Source organism: Schistocerca serialis, chromosome 4, assembly GCF_023864345.2.
Source record: "Schistocerca serialis cubense isolate TAMUIC-IGC-003099 chromosome 4, iqSchSeri2.2, whole genome shotgun sequence".
NCBI lineage: Eukaryota > Metazoa > Arthropoda > Insecta > Orthoptera > Acrididae > Schistocerca > Schistocerca serialis.
The window spans coordinates 714,694,002-714,710,382 of record NC_064641.1 but is presented as its reverse complement, the minus strand read 5'-3'; the positions used below and the strand labels follow the sequence as shown (position 1 = coordinate 714,710,382).

The 16,381-nt window shown below is 44.7% G+C and overlaps 1 protein-coding gene across 1 annotated transcript; it reads left to right on the top strand.

Moving 5' to 3' along the window:
* Nucleotides 1-1,919: 1,919 nt before the first annotated feature.
* LOC126474714 (uncharacterized) lies at nucleotides 1,920-2,429 on the top strand. The gene has a single exon (XM_050102192.1). It carries the CDS (start codon nucleotides 1,920-1,922, stop codon nucleotides 2,427-2,429), a length of 510 nt encoding a protein of 169 aa, XP_049958149.1.
* The last annotated feature ends 13,952 nt before the right edge of the window (nucleotides 2,430-16,381 follow it).

The following is a 16,381-nucleotide window of genomic DNA, read 5'->3' as shown; positions in this document are numbered from 1 at the left end:
AACTGAAGATACTGCAGGTACTGTTTGATTAGTTTCATGGTAATTAAGAGTGTTTTGAGTTACTAGAGGTTATTCTGTGTTACTTGCCTGTGCGTTAAAAATAAACCAAACATGTCTACTGAAGATAAACAGGTTTGTGAGGCAGTAGTTGAAAGGAAAGGGATAGGACAGGAAGACAGAGATGATTCAGGAATCAGTGAGTATGGATTATCGTTAGATAGCCCATCAGCACATTCAACTAGTTATCCCGAGACACCGGGACAAATGGCGAGAGATAAGTCAATTTCAGAAGATGCAGATAAGTGGTCAATGTTGGTAAACTTGATAAAGGATAATAACGTATCACTAAAGGAAGATTTACGAGAATCATTAAAGAAAGGTTTACAGGAAAATAACGCATCATTAGAGAAGGGTTTACAAGAAGCAAGAGAATCACTAAAGGGTTTACAAGAAAATAACGCATCATTAGAGAAATGTTTACAAGAAACTAGAGAAAGCTTAGAAAGGTCATTTAAGGAAACTCTAACACAAGAGCTCAAAACATCGGAAAGGAATATAGAATATAATCTGAAGAAGGAAATACAGGAATTAGAAGAACGACTGAAGATGGACATCAACGAGAGAGAGAGTAAGCTACAGAAGAATATAGACCAAGTCCAGGGAGACGTGGAGAAGATGGAAGGAAAGTTAACAAAAAAGATAGAAGACGATATTGAAGAAACGAAAGCCGAATTGGGAGAAAGAATCAACGAAGTGGAAACAAATTGCAATCAGCGAATTGCCGAGGTGACGCAGATGCAGAAACAATGCAATGATGCAGTTAAGGGGATAGGAGATAGGCAAAACCAACTGGCTGTCAATCTGAGAAATGCTATAGCCGTGCAACGAGAAGAGGATAACAAGAGGGTTGCAATGGAGGTCAGGCAATTACAACAGGGAGTGCAGCAATTGGAGAGCAAGACAGAAGAAATTGATAAACGAATTAGCAATGCCACTTTAACCGCTGGGGAAGGTAGAGTCGTTACCTTGATGAGCAGTGATAATCGGTATGTCCAAAATAATACAGGGCAGAAATTTAGACCGAAAGGAGGGTTGCACCCAATGATATTTATGAAATGGTTAAAAGGAGTTTTCCCAGCACATCTTAAAGACTCAGACAAGATTCAGTTTGCAATAGATAGAATGGAAGGTGAGGCCTTCACTTGGGGAGTCAGGAAGAAGGAAGGGACTACTAGTTGTGATCAGTTTGAAGAGGAATTCTTGAAGAAATACTGGTCCAAAAGTCATCAGTGTGCAGCAATTGAGGACCTACTCCACCGCAAGTCACTTAGTACATGGAGAGGAACGTTGAGAGAGTTTGCCAAACATTTGTGGGAATTGAACGAGACCTTGGAACAACCCCTGAGTGATGACGTAATGATATCAGCGATAAAAAGAAGAATGAGCCGGAGAATGCAAGAAACTGTATCCGGGAGCCTAATTAAAGATAGGGAGGCCTTGATGAAAATACTGGAACAGTTGGAATCTGTTCGATCACAGGAACACAATCAAGCTAATGATCAAAACCGAGGGGGAAATAATGACCCAAGGAATCATTTTGGTAATTCGTCTAATTATAGAGGAAGAGGTGGTGGCCATAGGTACAGGAACCATGGTGGTGAACGGCAATGGAGAAATGATTGGAGAAGGAGTAAAGAACCAAGAGATCATGAGAGAGGATGGGATAGGCGAATGAATGACACAGTGCATATAGAAGAGGCGGAGAGACCGGAAAACTGAATGACACTCCAGATGAGGTCCGGTCAGGAGTGAGAACTACAAGGACCAGAGTAAACCTACTAAGACACGACAATGGTGGAGATCTGAGAGAAGATCTACTGGAGGAAAGAAGTAGGATTACCAAAGAACCCATACTACCCATGATAAGGATCAAGCTATGTGGACTGAATATCGAGGCATTAGTCGATATAGGGAGTGAAGTATGTGCAGTATCCAAGAGGTTATATGAACAGGTACTAAAAGCAAATATTAGCTTGCCTAGTTTCCTGGTGAGTGGAGTGAGAATTGTGAATGCGTTGGGTGCAAGGAGTAAACCTATTAAAGAACAAGTGTTGATTACCTTCGAGATAGAGGGAGAAGAATACGAAGCAACATTTTTGGTGGTGGCCGGATTGAACACATCAATTATTTTAGGGATAAATTGGTTGAATGAAGTTGATGCAGTAGTGAGTTTTGATGAAGGTACTATCAAGGTCAAAGGAAGAAAGGGAGAAGAGAAGAGATTAAAGTTTGCTGAGGGGAGTGCAATCGAAGAAGAGGAGGAATTCAGAAGGATAAGTTTGTGTCATGAAGAGGAACCCACCATGGGATACGGGGAAGAGAAACTAGAAGAAGAAGTGTTGATATACCTTGATGGATTAGCACGATAGGATAGACATAAAGAGGATAAGATCAGTAAAAAGTTGAAGGAGATGACACACCTAGATGAGGGGACTAAGAGGAAATTAGCCACAGTATTATACAGGCATTGTAAGGTATTTTCTCAATGGACAGGTATCATGAAAGGGGTGGAGTGTAAGCTAAAGATAAAGAGCCATAAACCGTTCAATATAAAACAGTATCCTATTCCCCAGGCGAAACGAAGAGCAGTAGATGAAGAGATACAGAGGATGAGACCTTGGTGTTATAGAAAGGGCCAACAGTCAATATAACAACCCCCTATTTGTTGTTGATAAGAAGGATGGAAAGGTGAGGATAGTCTTGGATGCATGAACAGTGAACAAAATCATCGAGCTGGAGCGGGACAAACCCGAGACTATAGAAGAACTGATTCAAAAATTCCGAGGAGCAAAGGTGCTTAGTAGTATCAACTTAACTGCTGGATACTGGCAAATACCATTGGCCACAGAGTCCCGCCAGTATACAGCATTTACTTATGGAGGGAGGTGCTATCAATTTAGAGTGTTGCCATTTGGGCTTAATGTGCCAGTATCTGAATTCATAAGAGCGATGGATATGATACTAGGCGAGGAGTTACTTAGAAAGGTCACCGTCTACGTGGATGACCTCTTGATAGCAAGCGAATCATGGGAAGAACATTTGAATAGATTGGATGCAATCTTGGCAGCTTTTGAAACCGCAGGGGTAACTGTAAACCTGGACAAGTCGGAATTTGGCAAATCAAAGATAAAATTCCTGGGCCATATAATATCAGAGGAGGGTATCTATCCTGATCCTGGTAAAATGGAGGCTATTAGAAATTTTCCGACCCCCCATAGTAAGAAGCAGTTGCGAGCATTCTTTGGGGTTTGTGAGTTTTATAGAAAATTTGTCAAAGGATCTGTACTTAATGCCCCGAGTATGAGAGAATTGACCAAGGCGAGGATGCCGTGGCATTGGAGTGCAGAGTGCCAAACCGAGTTTGAGAATATCAAGGAAGCACTATATAGTGCAGACATATTGTACCACTCGGATTTTTCCAATGATTTTTATTTAGGAGCAGTCAGCTCTGACTATGGACTAGGAATACATTTGTACCAAATGGAAAGGAGCGGAAATGGTGAGAGTGTAAGAACAATAGCGTTTGGTAGCAGAAGTTTAAATGCTTGGGAGAGGAAATATTCGATTACTGAAAGGGAGGCATTGGCAATTGTGTGGGGGTTTAAGCGTTTCCGGTATTATTTGGCCGGGAGGCATGTGAAAGTAGTGACTGACCATAAGGCCCTTACATTTCTGACTACAAGCAAGTTGAGGCATAGCAGACTCACACGATGGGCCCTGGCATTACAGGACTATGACTTCGAGATAATTTATGAACCAGGAGCAACACATATAATACCTGATGCTTTGTCAAGATTACCAGCTGACTCGAGAGGAATGTTGGTGGACAGGCCAGAAGGAGAAGGAGTTAGAATTAACCTGATGAAGGGAGTACAGTATGAAGAATTCATAAGGAAATTCCTAAAGAATGTGCGCAGGGAACAAAACGAGGACGAGAAATTAAAGACAATTAAAAACAAATACAGGTGTGCAGGAGAGGAAAGAATTCACACATTTTATTATATTCATAATGGGATACTTTACAAAAGAACAAGGAGAGTGAGGAGAACTGGAAACTCTGTGTGCCTGAGCATGTGGTAGAAAAATTAATTTGGTATACACACTATAGTAATGCACATTATGGACCGAAGAAGTGTCTGGAAAAGTTGAAGTTAGATTGTGCATTCAACAACATGGGAAGGCGTATACGTAAGATACTGAGTACATGTGACACCTGTCAAAAATCCAAAACGACTACAGTACAGCACAGAGGATATATGCATCCAATTGTACCAACAGCAATTAAGGACATAGTTGCAGTGGATCTCTTTGGGCCACTTCCTGCCTCACGACTGAATTACACACAAATCTTAGTAGTGGAAGAACTGATTTCCAAGTACATAAAATTTTACCCGTTAAAGAAAGCTGCTAGTAGAGCCATCATTAACCATTTTAAGAAAGACTATTTTCAAAAGGTGTGTATTCCTAAGCGAATTTTGAGTGATAATGGGTCACAATTTAGGTCAAAGGAGTGGACAGGGATGCTAAATGAGCACAGGATAGAACAAATTGCCATTTCTAGGTATAGGCCAGCTTCTAACCCGGCAGAACGAACAATGAAGGAATTGAACCGTTTATGCTGAACATACTGTCATAGGAAGCATGGTTCATGGGAAGAATATCTGGAAGAATTTGAGTGGGTCAGAAATCACCTCCCACATGATTCTACAGGGTTTGCACCATGTGAACTATTGCTCAATCAAGAACCCGACAGTATTTTTCGTGAGTTGCTAGTCTACCCACCAGGAAGTTCATTGACTTGGGAAAGGAAATTAGAGCTAGTGGAATTAAGTATGAAGGAGAAGGCTAGGAAAAGACAGGAAAGACACGACAAGCTAGTGAAACCAATAACTTACCGAGTGGGAGACTTGGTACTAGTAAAGGTACATGCAAAATCAAAGAAAATAAACTCTGAAATACATAAATTCAACCACGTTTATAAGGGACCGTACAGGATTATAAAAATTGGTCATCCTAACACTGTGGTGTGGAGTTGGAATATGTACGGACAAAGAGAGTGCATGGTAAAGAACATGTGGAAAACATAAAAAGGTACTACTCACACGAGAACAGGGATAACCCAGATGAGGAAAGGGAACTCGATTAGGGCGAATGTCTGAAATGAGAGTGTTCAAGCTCCTTGATGTAGTTGGGTAAGATATATCTAGGACATTTAGTTGTTAAACGGACATTTGAAAAAGGGGAATGTTTATTTGCATTGTATTTTCTGATGTATTGTAACTAGAACTTCATATTTCATATCGACGATTACCTGAGAATGGATGTAAAAACTTGTAACAACTAATTTGTAGTATAATAATTCATATGTCATGTGTTCAAGTAATAATTTTTGATTGTATGTTGTGTGTTTCATTCAATATTGGACTATAGAGGACTATTGCTGTTTGTATGAGATGTAATAACCTTTTGTAGAATATTATTGCTGAGGCAGCCCACTACCGGACTCGATGGATTATTTGGTGAATTGTAATTTCATTAATTATTTACACTATGTGTTTTGTTCAGATGTAGCAATGTCTAATTGCCTTGCCGATTCTTTTACGCCAGAGGCTCCAAAGAACTTTTCGAGGGCGGGGATGTAAGGGGTCCGTAGGCCCTTACTGTAAGTTTGCACTCGGCACAGGTCGAAAGGGCAAACAATCGATAGTGTCGGGTTGCGAGAGCGAGTGCGAGTTGAAGCCAGTTCCCAGGTTGCGGGCCGAGCCGTGCGGAGGCCTGTTGCTGTAATGCAAGGCTTTACCGACAAAGGGAGTGGCCATCGCCGCGGTTTAACCCCTTTGTGTTAGAATAATACGGGAAAGTGAAGAAGTATAATTACTAGAGTGATCAGTGATATTTCTGTGCCGATATTTTTGGTTTCGCATCTACCGCGCTGGCATCATTTGGATTGCAGTGTTGGATTGCAGTGATTGAATTTGCGTGTGACAATAATGAATAACGTAGAGGCCTGTGCTGAGATTAGCCGTAATTAATTATGTATGACGAAGGCAGTGGCTGTCTCCTTTTTCTTGTGTTTTAGAGACGAATATAGGTTCTTGATTAATGAAGCTGTGTTGGCGTTCTTCTTGTCACCAGACATTTCATTATTACAGCATTTGAGAAGGACATAATGGAATGTAACAACTTCGTAGCAGTCAAATCCGATTGCCAGCCCCATTAGGTACACGGTCACATTAATTAATATTTATTTGGGCTGCTATTCAGATCCCGATCGAGCGGGATACATAAATCGGAGGTGTTACAAGTGGTACTCAAGCGTCAACTTTAGGTTACAATATCTCCAGATGTAATTAACATTTTACAATGCAACAAACGGCACTGATTACGTATTTGTTTTTATGTTCAGATGTGCTAACAAAACTAACGGGGTGCCATTTAAAAAAACGTAGGCTTGTGTTAAAAAACATACTTCCGTTCATTTTTGTATGGTTTGTATTAAACAATTACACTAGCCCCTCTCCTCACGTTCGGTCTGTGGAATCGGTTCGTCAGTATTTGATGTGGTTTACGATATATATCTAGTGGTAACGTTAGGTGACTCACCCTGTATATGTGGTTTTTGTTCTTTCAGACATGTTTGAAAAAACAGACACCACTTTAATGCAGCAGTCACTATGAATTACGGCACAAAGGATTTACAGACAATGGCTGTGAGCAGGCGTTGTTTTAAAGCAATGAGAAAAGTTGAAAATACGTGCCAGACTAGGATTCGAATCCCAGTCTCCTGCCTACTAGGCAGATGCTTTGACCACTGCACCATCCAAACACAGACTACCTTAGCACCCCTCTCGTTGCACCCGAATTCTCAACTTATCCACGCACTGGTAATGTAGTGCCCCTTGCACATTATCTTCATTACTCGCAGTATTTCACTGATTCTCCGTGCTCTGCCTCACTTTCTGTATCTGTCCCTTGGCAGGCTCTCCAAATTTTAATTCAGTTATTTTGTCGTATTTTGTTGATGTGTAGTATCAGTCTAATGTGGGTTTTGTGGTGGATGGCTTGAAGATGAGGAGTCCAGGTGAGTTGATGGTCAACAGTGGAGCCAAGTTATTTCAAGGTGGGTATAAGTTGGATAGGGCAGTCATAGATGGTGAGGTAGAAATCATGGAGCCAGAAGGAGGGGGGTGGTACATCCTATAATGATTGCCTGGGTTTTGTAAGATACATTCGAAGGAGCCACTGGTTGCCCCAAGCGTTAAACTGGTTTAGGGGGTTTGGAGGGAGCACTGGGACTGTTGACGGGTAGGATAGAGGACAAGAAAGGTGGTGTCATTAGCATATTGAAGGAGATGGACGAGGGGGTGGTTTGGGCATATCAACAGTGTACAGGAGATAGAGATGAGGAGAAATGACGGAGTCCTGGGGCACACCTGCAGCAGGGCAGAAGGTACGGGAATTGGTATTATGAATGGTGACATAGGAAGGAAGGCAGGAGAGGCAGTGAGATGGCTAAAGTTGATAGGAAGGTCGTAGGTCTGGAACTTGAAAAGGAGCCCAGAATCTCATACACAGGCACAACCATTCTTACAATTTTTTTAGAGTTATATGGATAAATTTCCAAAAATGATAAATGGATTCACGAGTTTGGCGTCATTGGCCAGGAGGACCCTTGTGGGGTAGGTCCAGCTGCCTTGGTGCAGGTCTTATTACATTCGACGCCACACTGTCCGACCTGCGCTCTAGATGGGGATAAAATGATGATTAAGACAACACAACACCCAGTCCCTGAGCAGAGAAAATCTCCGACCCAGCTGGGAATCGAAGCCGGATCCGTAGGACAGCAATCCGTCACGTTGACCACTCAGCTATCAGGGCGAACAGAATATAGCTCAAAACATGGCTTTATACATAGATTGTTAATGTAAACTGTACGAGGGGTATTCCTGAAGTTTCAATTGTCCCCTAGAAAAATAAAATTAAGAAAGTATCTTCATTTGCTGGTACATTGTGTCCGATCCTGATACAATTGGAATGGCCGCGCCACAGTACCGTAACACACCGCTAGAGGAGGCAAAACAAGATGGTGCAGCCCACTGCTAAAGCTTTTTGCGCTGGGAAAGTCCATCTGACTTTGTGAAAATTTGCAGCAATCTCCTGATGACATCTCCCACACTGCTGCCTTCCTGCATCAGATCTTGTCTGATGCCGTCGCCACCCATAACCCCACCAAAGCCATCCACCCTCACTGCCCAGACCTGCTCCCACAGGCCGTCCTCCTTCGTGAATGCCGCCGCCTCTACCGCTCTGCACATCTGCAACCTGCTTACTGTGAAGAAACGCCACGCATGGCGACAGACATGTACACAACTCAACACCACACTCCCAATAAACACTTCCAAATATTGGTCTGCTTTCCACCACTTTACTGGGAACCGCCCTACCCCCCAGTACCCTCTCCTCCTTGGTGACCATCTCTTTCCTGACAACCTCAGTAAGGCTAACCACTTTGCTTCTCACCCATCCTCAATTTGATTATTCCCTCTACCCCGACATCATCGATCATACGAATACATGTGTTCCTCCCCTTACTCCTAGCTTCCAGTACTTGGGCCGCACACTACCATCTGAACTTAACACTCCCATCACTAAACAGGACACCAGCCTCACACTCTGCACTAAACGCAACACTGCTCCTGGCCACGAATGCGTTCCCTACTGCCGCTTCGAACACCGCCCTCTCTCCTTCCTTGCAGTCCTTGCCACCCTGTACATCATCATCCTTGCCACCGGCTTCTTCCCCGACCTGTGGAAAACCTTCCACATCCTGATGTTCTCCAAACCCAACAAGCCTCCATCTGATGCCTCTTCCTATTGCCCTATCTGTCTCACCTTGGTGTTCAGCAGGCTCTTGGTATCCATCCTTACACGGCGCATCCATCACCACCTCCACCGAAACCACCTCCTCCCCAACAGCCAATGTGGCTTTTGACCTTCCTTCTCTGCTGATGACCAACTCCTACACCTCACTCATCTCCTCTCCCTCTAGCTTAACTCCCGTCAGTCCACCATTTTCGTCTCCCTCAACCTCAAAAAGGCGTACAACCATGTTTGGCATCCCAGTCTCCTGTTTAAACTCCAGACCTACGCCCTTCCTGTCAACTACGTGCGTTTGATTGCCTCTTTCCTCTCCTGCTGTCCCTCCTACGTTACCATCCATAACGCTGATTCCTGCACCTTATACCCCTCTGCAGGTGTGCCCCAGGGCTCTGTCCTCTCCCCTCTCCTCTACCTCCTGTACACAGCAGATAGCCCCAACCCCCCCCCCCCCCCCTCCTCCAGTACACCTCCTTTAGTATGCCGATGACACCGCCTTCCTTGCCCTCGCTCCTACCCTCCAACGGTCCCAGAGCCTTCTCCAGAATAACTATGTCCTTTTTGCCGTATGGTGTAACCAGTGGCTCCTGAAAATAAATCCTTCCAAGACCCAGGCAATCATCATAGGTCATACCACTCGCTCCTTCTGGCTCCTAACATATCTGTATACTCTACACCTTCTGCCACCTTGATCCCCCTCATCCCCTGGTTGCTTCTCTCCTCTCCAACCCCCACCCTCTGCTGCGCCTTCACTGTTGGGTCCCCCCTAGCATCCATCTCTACATCCTTCATCTCGTTTCTCAAGGTGGCTTCTGTCAACTCCCTCTCCTGGATGATGCCCTCTCTCCCTCCATTTATCCCTCCCATCAACACTGATCCTCACCTCCTCCTCATTTCCTCTGTTCTTTCTCCAGGCTCCCTCTTCCCCCCTTTCCATCCTGTTTTTTCGCTACCTAACCTCTCTCTGCCTCCCTTCGCCCCCCCCCCCCCCCCCGAGTCCTTTTGCATTCCCCTCCTCTGCCTTTCCTGACTCCCTCTCGAGTCTGCCCAGCCCTCCCCTTTTATGAGTCCTTGTCCTCTGTCGGATCCTCCCCTCTCCCCCCCCCCACTTCGTTTTTCCTCTCCTTCCCCCTTTTCTGTCCATCATCTGTCCAGGTTCCCCCCATCTGACCTCAGCTGTGGTGTGTCATATTTGTGCCAACCTTTTAGTGCATTGTTCAAGTGAGTGTTCAGTATTCCGTGTCTTTCGAAAGTGTTGCGAACAGAAATCATGCTGTCGCTGGGTGTGATTTTTATATCTCTTGCGAACAGAAACCAGACTGGCGCCGTGTTTTTTTTAATTGTCTATCTATAATTTTACCTGTCTGCTTCCTACGTATTTTATTAGCATCGCCAACCCTTTGTTTTATGTTTTAAGTTCCACAATTTTCCGCCTTTTTATCGTTTAAGTCACCGATTTTATCGTCTTTATTATCTTCATTTTTTTTAAACAAATTCTGTAGGCTGAAGAGCGGCGTTCTAAGCTTTGGCCAGCCCGCCCCCTTCGGAGGGGGAATCGAATCTCAATAAGGAAAAAGAGAAAAAAGGAATGGAAAGGCATATCGAGGGTTGGATCCCCTCACTTCGAAGTGGACAGATTACAGAGCCTGGGCTACCCTCATGATGCAATCTACGATTTCGAAGCGGCTGTTGCTGTCTGCCGTCCATCTGTCTGCCTGCCTGCCGGGTGGTCATCGTCGTCCATCCGCCATCGCCGTCGTCCGCCGCCTGCCGCTGCTGTCCGTCGATCTGCCTGCCTGCCTGTCTGTCTGCTGGCCGCCGCCTACTGTTTGTCTGCAGCCGTCCATCTCGCCGCCTGATGTACGCCTGCTGTCCATCTGCTGCCCATCCGTCATGATCCTTCCCACCTCCACTGTCATCTACATCTCCCCCTCCTCCACTTCCACTGTCACTTCCTGGAGTGCCACCCGTGGCCTCGTTCCTTATACGCGACACGACTATGTCACTTGCCGCAACCTTCCTTCCTGACTGTCCTTGCCTATCTCTACCTCTTACGCCGTCCTTCCTATGTCACCCTCCATGACACCAACTCCCATATCTTTTATCCTACTGCTGGCATCCCCCAGGGCTCAGAACTCTCCCCTCTCCTCTATCTCCTGTACACCGCCAATATGCCCAAACCACCTGCTCCTGGCAACCTCCTCCAATATTCTCATGACACTGCCTTCCTGGCTCTCTATCCTACCTTTCAATGGTCCCAACACACCCTGCAAACCCACCTTGACCAGTTCACCACTTGGTGTAACCAGTGGTTCCTCTGTATCAACTCCTCCAAAACCCAGGCAATCATCATAGGCACACCACTCACTCCTTCTGTCTCCACGATTTCTACCTCACCAGTTATGTTTGTCCCAGCCTGCTCACCCTTGCCCTGAGATACCCTGGCCTCACCCTATACCGTCAACTCAACTGGACCCCTCATCTCCTGACCATCCAGCAGAAAGCCCATTCCTGCCTCCACCTCCTGAAACTCCTGTCTGGCCAGACATGGGGATTGCATCCTTCCACCATCCTCCACACCTACAAATCCCTCATCTGTACTGTCCTCTGTTATGCCAGCGTTGCCTGGATCTCTGCCCTCCCCACTTTTATAAGGGCCTCCAAATCCTCAAACGTCACGAGCTCCACCTTGTCTCCTGTATCTGCCTTCCTTCCCCCATGCGACTGCCGGCCGGATTGGCCGTACGGTTCTAGGCGCTACAGTTTGGAGCCGAGCGACCGCTATGGTCCCAGGTTCGAATCCTTCCTCAGGCATGGATGTGTGTGATGTCCTTAGGTTAGTTAGGTTTAATTAGTTCTAAGTTCTAGGCGACTGATGACCTCAGAAGTTAAGTCGCGCAGTGCTCAGAGCCATTTGAACCCATGCGACTCTTGTATGATCTCATCCCCTTCCTCCTCTTTTTCCTCCAACATCTCCACATCCCTTGACCCCCTCACCCCCTTGTTTCCTCCATCCTTTCCACCCCTCGCCCGTTGCCGCGCCTCTATCACTGTGTCCTTCCCTCTCTCCACCTCCACACCCTCCATCTCCTTGATCAGGGCAATTTCCAGCACCTCCCCCTGCCGGATGTTGAACTTCGCCATGACATCTACCCTTCCTTCCAATTGTAACCTGACCTTGTTCCGCCCCCTCCCCAGGGCCCCCCTTTTTCCTCTCCCCTTCTTCTCCCAGAGCGGATTTTCCTCCTCCCCCCCCCCCCCCGGGTCCCTGCACTCCCTCCTCCACTGTGTTCCTACAGAACATAGATACAAAAATGCTGCTTCTTTGGGCTATCAAATTTTGCATCATCCTCAGTATTATTCTGACCTGACATATTGAAACATCTTATCTTTCCACGGATGAAGAAGTCATTGCATGGCCACCCATAGATATTTATCCAAGAGGGGGAAATGTCTCGTCCTTCATGTCACTGATTCAGTGAGTTTTGAGCCGTGTCGTAACTCGAGAACTAAATTTGATAGAAATTACACAAAATTAACTGTATCTGAAAAGACTGATAGTTACCAAAAAAATGGCTCTGAGCACTATGGGGCTTAACATCTGAGGTCATCAGTCCCCTCGAACTTAGAACTACTTAAACCTAACTAACCAAAGGACATCACACATATCCATGCCCGAGGCAGGATTCGAACCTGCGATCGTAACGGTCGCGCGGTTCCGGACTGAAGCGCCTAGAACCGCTCGGATACACCGGCTGGCTGATAGTTACCCCTTCAACGTATTTCTGAAGGTAGATTACTTAATAGGCAATGAGATAAACATACTTCATTAAAATACGCAGAGTCCATAATTTCGCATTATCAGTTTGATTATGGATGTCAACTCTCTCAAGGTAAAGGGCGGAAATGAAGTCCTCAGTCACAACGACTGAGAAAATAATAAAAAATGCCAGTGATTCTACTTATCATAGTGAGAGAGCGGGAAATGAACCTTAAGAATAGGTTATTCAACTTCGATATCATTTGTGTAGTCGGAATTTCTATTTTTTGCGTTGAACGGCATAATTAAAGTTGACCGAACATATTTTTAAAGCTATAATTTCGGGTTCTTTGATCCGAGCCCCAGCAGTCTCCCGAACAAGACGGTGTTCGTCTCCCCGGCTAGACACATTATTGTGTGAGTACGTCAACAGGGGTGCAGAGTTTGTAACTCTATAACTGCATGTTGTGCTGTGTTTGCCTCGTAAGGATCGCAGAAGAGGATGAGAAAATTCTGCAAATATTTTCCGGGAATGTTATGGAAAGGTTTGCATCCGCCTTGATTGCAAGACATCCCCGAACTGGGGCACGGATTACGATATAGTTTTACGTCAGCAGTGTAACAACGAATCAAACCAGAGATTTGTAGCGATTGCTGCAGCCATAGCATTCTCGTCGCAGCAGAGCTAAATCTGCTCTTCAGTAAAATGGCAGACAACGCTTTCTAGAAACGCAAAATGAATAGCAGGTCTGTACACCAGATTTCAGGGTCGAGCGACTGTCCCTCTTGCATTGCCAGAATGATTATGTGGTGATTTACGAGGTAGAAAGTTACCTGAACAACCAAAATGCAGACATTTGCAACCATGGTCTTCATTGGACAAAAACGTGTCACAGCGAACGCTGGAAATGTAGAGGAGAACTGGTACGATAACCAAGTTTCATAATTGTAGCTTGATTTTTCGAGGAGCTAAGTTTAATGGCTGGCGCTTGTACGCCAGTGCGTTTGCTTCAACTGTTGGGCGATTCTGGAGGACGGAACGTCTTCAACCGCCAGGACCTAAGCGAGATTCCTCCGCTGCGGAGTCACTGCGTTCCATTATTTTCCGATCCCGGAGACGGAGGTGGCTGATGAAGCTCGACTGGGGGAATAAACAGCGGCGACCCTTTTATAGACCGCGGGCAGCCGGCCGTGAGAAATCCGCCCGGTCTCTCCATGCGAGGAAAGGTCACACGCTTCAAGCGGGAGTAAAAAGTACAAAGCACGTCGTAATGCGGCCATTGCGCCCTAATCTGTCTACGAAACCTCTGTCTCGAGCAACTGCCTGGCAATAATTCGCACTGCAGGCCATTAAAACTACCGTAAAATGGGGTGAATAGAAAGAATGGAGTGAACAGAAACGAAACTTTCAAAAAGTTCTATGCTACAAAGTCGGAAGAGAAATGAGAATATCACTCTAAGATTTGTTTACCTAGGCTAGTAGTGAACCTACCTAATACGGGAATTACGAATTTCAAAGTTCGCCACTCTCTCCGTTTATATGACAAACGTGATGTGATGCTGAATTTGCTTTCTTCCAACTTTATCTATGAGTACCAATCTAAATTTGTGTTGTTTTAATTAAAGTATGTAATAAGCAAATTAAGGATTCTGTTTAATTAAAGAAAAGTTCAGTTTTAAAGTACACTTAACATGACTTGTGTTTCGGTTAATAGAAAATGTAGGACTGTATTTTCGGAAATTGTGAGATGAATAGAAAAAGTAATCGTCTCGTGTTTCTTCACAAGAAGATCAAGAATTTCACGGAAATGAAGAACTGGCACTGTTCTCAACCCAGGAGATTATAACTCGAAAAAGTATATGTAAAAATTAAGCAGTCATTTAGATGATGTACACGTAAAAATTTTTATTTAGATGGCAAAGATTATATAGCTTTTTTGAAACAACGAGGTCGATTCAAGATGTTTATACAAGGTATATAGATGACAAGCAATTTTTTTAGTGAAGGAGATGTTGTTCAAAATCTCTTAGTTACTTCTGGGGCGTTTATCGCTGAAACAACCGGTTTTCGGCTAAATCCATTTTTAACGTCAGTTTTATCTAACTTTTAGAATCAAACTAAATAACCGGTTCCTGAAAAAATGACATATTTTCTCTTTTTTGTTCCTAACATTTTCTGTAATAATCGTAGAAATCGAACAAAGATGGTGTTATGGTGTGGAAGTGTTTTTCATGGAGAGGGGTTGCACCCCTAGTTGTTTTGCGTGTTACTATTACAGCACAGGCGTAAATTGATGTTTTAAGCACCTGCTTGCCTCCCAACGTTGAAGAGCAATTCGGGAATGGCGACTGCACCTTTCATCATGACCGAGCACCTGCTTATAACGCACGGCCTGTGGTTGGGATGGTTACACGCGAATAACATCCCTGTAATGGCGTGACGTGCACAGAGTCCTATAGAACACGTTTGGGATCTTTTGGAACGCCGACTTCGTGCCATGCCTCACCGACCGACATCGATACCTTTCCTCAGTGCAGCACGCCGTGAAGAATGGGCTGCCATTCCCGAAGAAACCTTCCAGCGCCTGACTGAACGTATGCTGCGACAGTGGAAGCTGTCGTCAAAGCTAAGGATGGGCCAATATCCTATTGAATTCCAGTATTACCGATGGAGGGGGCTACGAACTTGTAAGTCATTTTCAGCCAGGTGTCCGGATACTTCTGATCACATAGTGTAACACTACACAGTGCGGTCGTTATTTGTAAAGCGAATTTCAATTTCCATTGATAGTTCCACTGAAAGAATTGGATGCAGTCACTGTTCACATAAGTTTGCAACTCATTTTATATCCTTAATGAGTACCAGCTACTTTTGCGGCAGCGTTAAGTGTTAACAATATAGATAAAATCGATTAATATTCTTTGTGTTTAAAGCGTAATGTAAAGTAATGTGCAATGCTGGTTTCGCTTCGTGAGATCTGACCGTGAACTGTATAAATTGAAAAAAAAAAAACACCAAATAATAACGTAAACCCCCAAAGCGCGGGATTAGCCGAGCGGTCAGAGGCGCTGCAGGCATGGACTGTGCGGCTGATCCCGGCAGAGGTTCGAGTCCTCCCTCGGGCATGGGTGTGTGTGTTTGTCCTTAGGATAGTTTAGGTTAAGTAGTGTGTAAGCTTAGGGGACCTTAGCAGTTAAGTCCCATAAGATTTCAGACACATTTGAACATTTTTGAACAAACCCCCAAACTTATAAATAAAATTTCGTGAGATATGAATTGTGTAGAGCTGCTCGTGATAGGCAGTGCACCGTTGCCAATGGAGATCTACGAGACGGGTCCCACTGAATCACAATTGAGATGAACATTGCTGATTTCAAGTGTTCTTTGAAATGATTAAACAGATTCAAGAAATCATATGGTACAGGATGACGCAGAACAACGAGCTGTGCTTCAAACAGAAGTGTAGCGGACATGCCTTTAATTCATGACTGACGTGAAGATGAAGCTTCTGATATTCTCTTATGCGCTGTGTCTACCGCCAGTCAATCAGATTTTGTGAAAGAACTGCGAGCAAACTGCACTTTATCATTTCGAGTTGAAAAAGAAAGTCTGTTGTGCAGTCGATTGATGCTATGACACATCTGTAAACAACAATGACAGTGATAAATACGAGGGTCACTCCA

Coding starts and splice junctions, on each gene's coding strand:
- LOC126474714 (XM_050102192.1), top strand. CDS start 1,920: ATGATAAGGATCAAGCTATGTGGACTGAATATCGAGGCATTAGTCGAT.